The following is a 7,668-nucleotide window of genomic DNA, read 5'->3' on the forward strand; positions in this document are numbered from 1 at the left end:
TCACAGTTTTGACACTAACTAAAGCAGGTTAGACAAGCATTTGGCTGGGATGGTTTAAATCGGGGATGATCCTGCACTGAGCAGGGGACTAGATGACTAGATGACCTTGTGAAGTCCCTTCCAGTCCTACTTCTTTATGAACGTGAAATTTTAGCTTCTTCCAGTGTTTGAGCTTTTGGGGTTTTCACTTCCTTGAGGAGAGCAGAGGTAAGAAGAGGAGAGGAGAGGAGACCCGTACTTTTTATAAACGACACAAACCACAAGCTTGGACTTAAAAAGTGTTCATTGCAACACTACGAGTTGGTAATACAGTGCACAATGTCTCTCTCAGTAGCTTATAAGCTTCCTGCTTTACTAGTCACATTAACTGCTTTACCTTTTGAAACTATAGGGAAAATCCTGTCCCAGTTATATCTATTAATTCCATTTACTTTGGAGTAGGATTTGTCCCCTACCTGTATAACATGGCAAGTCAGTGTGTGACCAATAAGACAAGTGTTACATAGCTTACATGGGAATGCTGAAGGTATTTTGGTCTCAAAGCCAGTCATCCCCAACTTAAGGCACTGAAAAATTGTGACCAAGGCTTCCAAAGTAATGGACAGGCTTGAAAACCACAAGGTTTTGTTGGTCTGGGTTTCTTTTCTTGCTTTTAAATTATGTTATGCTTCCTTTCTGGCTCTGGAGCCCTCCAGGTGCCTCGAGGCCCCGTTTGCAAGCTTTACTCTGCAGCCAACACTGCTTGAAAAGGAACTGTAATCACAGCAGAGATGCTGGCGGGATTGTGTGACTGCCAGAACGGATGCTTCCCAGTGAGAGTGGCACAGAGGGTCAACAGCCTGAGCTTCGGGGTTGGTGTTTTCCATGCCTATTGTACAGCCAGCTTTTATATGGGTGTGTTCATCCCACATGTAAAAACCAGCATAAACTAGTTAATCTATCCCTGAGCGCCAAGAACTTTTTTCCAACTACAGGCAACTCCCCACTTAACACTGTTTCACTTAGTGCTATTTCACTATAACGTTCATTTGAAATTGATACCTGATTTCACTTAGCGCTGAGCGAGGTTCATTATAACGCTCACGGGCACCATCTCGGGTCATTAAAAACAACTGGAGTCGCCATCTTGGGTCGTCAAATACTTTCACTTAACGCTCATTTCACCTAACTTTGGGTGTTTCAGGAACCAATTAGCAGCGCTGAGCAGGGGCTGCCTCTACTCAGTCAGTCTAATAAAAAATACTGTGTTTAGTCAAAGACCCTTGCCTGCCTGTATAAACACACACACACGCCTACACATAGATGTGTGCAGCCACATATATTACATACACATGCATGTCATATACAGCTCTGTGTGTGTCTCTCTCTAACTGCAATACACAGGTTTGTCCTCTGGGACAGAACAAGGAAGAGTCTCACAGCGCGGCCCTGGAACAGAATAAAGAAGGAAACTGCCCCCGGACAGATGCCCGGAGGCGTCCTCGCAGGAGGATCACGTGACCCCCGGGCGGCCGTGAAACGGCCTCGGAACTATGCTTCCCTTAATGCCCCGCTGGAGGCGAACGCGCCGGCCGCCGTAGCAGTCCCGGAAGTTCTCGCGTCGGCGCTCGCCCTTCCAGGAAGGTCGCGAGGCAGAGAAGGAGGAAGTGTGTTCACGCAGTCATGTTGGCCGCCAGCGTTCGCCGCTTCGCCACCTCCGCCCTCCGCCGCTCCCACTACGAGGAGGGGCCCGGGAAGGTAACGGCCGTGCGGCGGCTAGTGCCTGCCGAGGCTGGGGCAGCATAGGCCGCCTCCCAGGCGCGGCCTCCTGCCCCCCAGCCCCGGGCCCTGAGCGGCCTCCTACTCCCCCTCCCGCCCGCCCCGGGTCCTGCGCAGATGCGTCCCACTGCTTCTTTCTTCATATTTAATTGTATGTGAAGCGCTGGGTCCGTGAGCTTCAAAGAGCTCCGTTTCCTTACTGTTCCCCTCTGGCCTGCCCTCTCCAGTGGGATGGGAAGGGTAATGTTTGTAAAAGCCTTTTAATCCCCGGTAGGACTTAGTGACTTGTATTTCACACGTGCTCTCCTCTCTTCTCTAGAACATGCCGTTCTCTGTGGAAAACAAATGGCGGCTACTGGCCCTAATGTCGGTGTTTCTTGGGAGTGGGTTTTTTGCCCCTTTTCTGATCGTAAGGCACCAGCTGCTTAAGAAGTGAAAAGGATTTGCTGTGATTCATGCGGACTAGGTAAATGAGTGTGCAGGGGAAATGGTTGTGTTGGAAGTGCTCATGACCAAGATGAGCTTTAAGCGGGGGGGAGCCAGGGTTCCTGGTGCCAGGTGTCTGTCATGCTTGAAGCTATTGAAACAGTTTGGACTCAGGAATGGATTAAGGAATGATGGTAATTTATACAGTTGGCCTCTGAAAACTAGCCGGTTTCAGTTTTCTTCTACCAGGTAATTAAGTATAGTTGTTAATATTGTAATATAAAGGTAGAAATTCCATTTCTGAGCATCTCTGGCACAAATGATGTGACTATATCAGTATGATGAACCATGATACTGTAAACGCTTTCTGATGTGCCAGTTATGTGCCTAAAATTAATTAGGATGTAAGTCTTATCTGTGCTTTTAATCCAACATTAAGTTTCCTCAGTTTTGAGGAATATCATTCCTCAAATACCTTGCCACAAATACCTCTTCCTCTCACATGCATACTGGTGGCAATCTATAGACTGAGCATTTTTTTGGAGAAAGTGTTTTTTAAAGTAACTTCATCTTAAGGAGCTATTTTCTTTGACAGCTTTTATTTTTTTAGTCGGATATACGTTCAGTTGCCACCAACTTATTTTAAAATTAAGTTATTTTAATGTCAGCACTAAAAAACTGATAGATTTGCAATAATTATTGCCCCTGCTGAAATGGCTTTCTGTAACTAGAAACTACTGGCCATATGTAGCTAAGGGAGTTATGATTTGGTTTTAGCAAAGAGTGTTTAAAAGACAGGGGAAAAAAAGCTCTGCCGGTAACTGTCTAGGAAGAACCTAGACAGATCTTTATTAAAAGATCAAATTGAATTATATGAATAATTTTTAGATGGAAATTAGTGTTTGTCAGCATGATCTTGTATAATGAAGCTCTTAAAGCTCAGATAAAGTTTATGATACTATAGGAGTAGAAGCTGCATAATAACAGTTTTTGAACTCAGAATTAAAGTATAGTGTGTGTGTGTGTGTGTGTGTGTGTGTGTGAATACTTTTAAATGGAGTAAGAATTGAATGGCTGGCTGACTCTAAAGGAGGTGTTAATGGAAAACAAGTAAGAGTCTGCTGGAATTGATTTAGCCCTGGCACTGTTAATAGTTCTATCAAGGGTATGGTAAGTACATTTACTGAAGCCCTTGATCATTGAATTGCCTATAATGATGATGGGGTGTTCAAATAATGATCCTGGATTACTTGATAAACTGAGACCATTGAAGCCAAGTGCAAGGTCATGTTTCTCAAGGAATGAAGAATTAAGAAATTGCTATTTTCTGCCAGCAAAGGCTTCATACCTCATAGCAAGTGAATATGGGCTACCTTTGCAAGGTTATGACAAAGAGGTAATGAAACTGGAGTGGATATACAAGGGAGGTCTTAATTGTGTAAATATATATTTCTGGGAGCAAAAACTTTAAAATATTGAAGGGCTATAACCTGGATATATCAAGAACAGTGACTGGTTGTTAAGCCAACCTCTATTTAGGTTGACTTGTAATAGTACAGAAAGTTAACTATTGGGACAAACTACAAGGGAAACAGTAGGTTCCCCATCTTCATCCAGGGCTGGATACCTTTCTTAAAGACTGCTTTAGGTGAATAAGTTGTACATTTCAGTACACACTTTCTTCGGTTGGATTCAGTGAGACTGCAACTAATTCTGTCCTAGGTTTTATGTTTTTTGGTGAATTCATTATAGAGTTTCTTATGTTTTAAATGCATTCAGTGCCACCCCCTGATCTTTTCACAAAGATCTGAATAGTGCTTGGGTTCCACCTTAATTGTGTTAAATCAGTTGATTTCCTTCCAGGGTTAGTATTAATGTAGAGTTCATCCATCTCCTCCTTTCTCTCTATCTATCTATCTATCTATCTATCTATCTATCTATCTATCTATCTATCTATCTATTTATTTATTTATTTATTTATTTATTTTGCAGATTTGATATGAAGCATCTCCTGCAGAACACCTTCTCTTGCCATGAAAAAGCAAAATTAAAATTATTTACCACACTGGATATGTCTGTAAATAAAGCTTACATCTGACTGGTTTGGATGAGGTCTTTTTGTCAAACTATCAAATGCTTCTGACTGCTTGCATCTAGTTTGTAGTTATTTATATCTTGCCTATTATCTAACCTTGCGATGTACATGTATAGTCTAAAAAAAGTCTTGCTAGTATTCCATTTTAGTATTCAGTTAGACAAAAACTAGAGACTGTAGAACAATCACAAGCTCTTATTCTAGTCCCAATAAGACTTTAAACAATCATGTGAGTACAGTTAAAGTAAAGAATTAAAATTGCTAACTAATATTTGAAAGTAAAGGCATTGATCTTGAAAGCATTCTTTATCTGTATTGTGTTCTGTCCAGCTTGATTTCAGTGTGGAAATTCCTGCAATAATACACTTTCTCCAAAAATAGGAGCAAAGTTTGCCCCTGCAGGCAGTAGCTCCCTGTGCTGGCTATAGGCAGAATAGCATTGAATGCATGTACCCTTTCATAGTTTTAAGAAGTTGTCATCTTTTCATTTGCTTTTAAGAGGAGCAAATTTTTATTTCAATACAGTTTAGTCTTAATGGGTGCCGATATAAGTGCAGTGAGGCTGCTCCAATGCACTATAATTACTGAGTGTCACACGTATCAGCGTCCCAGCGCTGAAAAATGGTGGCAGGGGTGCTTTAACTGAAACTCATTTGATGAGCTTTAATTAAGTGCCCCTGCCTCCTTTTTCAGCTTGGGGATGCTAATGCACATGATGCTCTGGGCACTTTTAAATAGCTGCTCTAAAGCACCCCTGCCCACTCCTGGAACCTGTCTATAAATGCCTAGTATGATCTCTTCTAAAACGACAGCTATAAAGTAAAACTTGACAAAACTCTGCTTACTAAATAGACTGTTTACAGTTGCTATCTAACCTCTACTCCTAGAAATCTAGGTTTAGTTTCATAAAGTATTTTGTCTGAATTCAAAGATAATTTTCAGTTGCTAAAATATTAGTATTTTTCTGAACTTTTTGCTGGTAGCAAGAAGTATAAAACTAACATTTGTTAGTTTGTCTATCCCAAATGGAGATATTAGCTTGCATGCTAGCAAAACCTTAAAGATGCCTTACTTTCCTGACTACCCAGCATTCTCTTGGAAAGAGATGGGGAGAAGAGGGGAGTGAAAAGGATGGAATGCATTTTCCCTCACATTGGCCTCAGCATTAATTTGCAGCAAAAAGATCTCTTCAGCAAGTAGTACTTTTTAATTAAATCAGTCCTGCTTTCACTCCTAGTTAGTTATTGTATACTGAACTAATACCCATGTGTAGACAATACTGGCTGCTTCCCTGGGGGCTTTGTCAGGAAGCGGCTCTTAGTTAAAGCCAACATTTTTCCTCTTAAACTCACTATTTTGTAGCTAGTTGTGACAGCTCTGTTGTTACCAGATTTGCTCCTCACTTTGAGTTGCACTCGTTTATTAGGGGTATTTTTGGGGGGGCCTCTATTTCTATTAATGTGCTGCTTCTGTGGCTTGTATTTCTACATGGAGCTGTATCTCCCTTCTGCAAGTCCTCATCCCCAATGAAGCTATCTTGCAGGACTCAGTTTCAGTGGGGCTGGGTTTCTCCAGCCACCAAATCAGTCAAATACATGCACATGTACACACTAATGTGACACGCCTGACCTCATCAGGTTTATCAGCACATACAGGCTGATACCCTCGTGTGCTAGTGATCACTTCATTAAGGTAACAATAAAATGCAGTCCAACACAAGCACACAGGTGAACAGAATACCTCTGAATCCAGCTGGGTGTCCAGCTGACACCCTCATGGGCCAGCATTCAGTTCATTAGGGCATGTCTGAGCCAAACTGGGTCAATTGCCATATATAGGCTGATCCCCTTATGTGTCTCAAACTCAGCACATTCCAATCTTTTGCCCCAACTGTTCTAGTAGTGATAGCCTCTTGATGAGTGGACCCCACAGTATTTTAGGGCTTTACAGGGCTTTGGCTTAGGTAAATGAAGCATTTCTGCAGAGCAAGTAAGAAAGGGGAAGTAGAGAAGAAAAAATACACCTGGTTGTCACCAGTTTGGCTATAAAAGTTATTTATTGCTAAGTATATTAAATTTATGATGGTACTAGTAATAATAGCCATGCAAGGAAAAACAAACCATTACACTAGTGCCCTGATTCAATTGAATATTTGGGGAAACCTAGCTCAAGCTTAACTAATAAAATTCAGGTTCAGAAAGGTATGCCTACAGACAGAAAGCGAGAGCTGGGATCCAACCATTCCAAGGCACTCGGGTGTCTTGTTCACAAGTAAAGTTCCTAGCACAATCGTTGATGATTTGACCAAAAGAAATTATCTGTTTATCCCAGTTTCTCAAGAACAACAGCAGATGGTGTCAGTGAGGTTTCTCCTTCTGGAAGCACACTTTGCTGCTTTACAGCTTTCTTATATCCTTAGTCCAGTGTCTTCAAAGCATTCCGTTAATTGTGTAAATCAAGAGTCTCAAGCTGTAATTGACAGAGAAAATCCTGTTATAGAAAGTTTCAATTTAAATGAATTACCTTTTTCAGTGACAAGGGGTTATCTGGTTTGGAACCTCTCAAGAAACTGATTAACAACCAGGAAAAACAAAAGTGTTAAGGAGTAACTAGACACCTAGGAGCCAGCTTGAAATTATTATGAATATAGAAATTAAACCAGAAAGGATACCACATTATTTCTTCTCAAATGGCCTAGCTATGCTTGCACTGTGAAGTCAGCAGCAGTGTTTTGTATTTTACCTGTTGTGAATAAGCCTCAGCTTAGCATGACTTTCAGCTCTTACTATAGTATTTTGACATACTTAAGGGAACTACTTGGAGTATTCATAAACTTTGTGGGGAGAACTTCCTCCAGTCTTCCTGGGAAAAGTATGACAGCATTTGTGGCCAGGGCTCCAATAGGGTGGACATTGTGATGAATCCTTAACCATTGTTCAAATGTCACCCTTACCCCTCTAACTCGGTCTCTTGCCTCAGCAGTCCCTAACCCAGCAACCGAGTTTCAGTCAATCAAGTTTAAACAGGCCTCCCATACTGGGACCGGGGAATGCATGGCCCGAGATGCCTATGAAACTTTTCTTCTGCTTAGTTCAGGTTAGATGAGGTGGAACTGGACTAGAACTAATGAATTCAAGTTAAAGCAGAGGAAATTTAGGCTGAGAATTAGGAGGATCTTACTGAATCCAAAGATGGTCAACTATTGGAACAGGATACCTAGAAAAGTTGTAGAATCCCCATCCTGGGAAATTTTCATGAGCAGGTTGGGTAGATACTTAGCTGGGATAGTTTAATTGACCAAGAATTCTTAGGTCAGCTTACAGAGGTGGTGAAGTCTAAAGATGTGGTAGTCATGGGGGACCTGAACTTCCCGGATATCTGCTGGGAGG

The 7,668-nt window shown here is 41.7% G+C and overlaps 1 protein-coding gene and 1 non-coding gene across 2 annotated transcripts; both read left to right on the forward strand.

Annotated features, from left to right (window-relative positions):
• Window positions 1-1,577: 1,577 nt before the first annotated feature.
• COX7C (cytochrome c oxidase subunit 7C) lies at window positions 1,578-4,282 on the forward strand. Its single transcript, XM_090037200.1, has 3 exons — window positions 1,578-1,737; window positions 2,078-2,224; window positions 4,177-4,282. Exons 1-2 carry the CDS (start codon window positions 1,663-1,665, stop codon window positions 2,192-2,194), a joined length of 192 nt encoding a protein of 63 aa, XP_089893326.1. The 5' UTR covers window positions 1,578-1,662; the 3' UTR covers window positions 2,195-2,224; window positions 4,177-4,282.
• LOC149868228 (small nucleolar RNA Z39) lies at window positions 2,498-2,559 on the forward strand. Its single transcript, XR_016441533.1, has one exon. It is a non-coding gene; the product is annotated as a small nucleolar RNA Z39 (small nucleolar RNA).
• Window positions 4,283-7,668: the final 3,386 nt, after the last annotated feature.

Source organism: Crocodylus siamensis, chromosome 3, assembly GCF_052110815.1.
Source record: "Crocodylus siamensis isolate JL-2025a chromosome 3, ASM5211081v1, whole genome shotgun sequence".
Taxonomy (NCBI): Eukaryota; Metazoa; Chordata; order Crocodylia; family Crocodylidae; genus Crocodylus; species Crocodylus siamensis.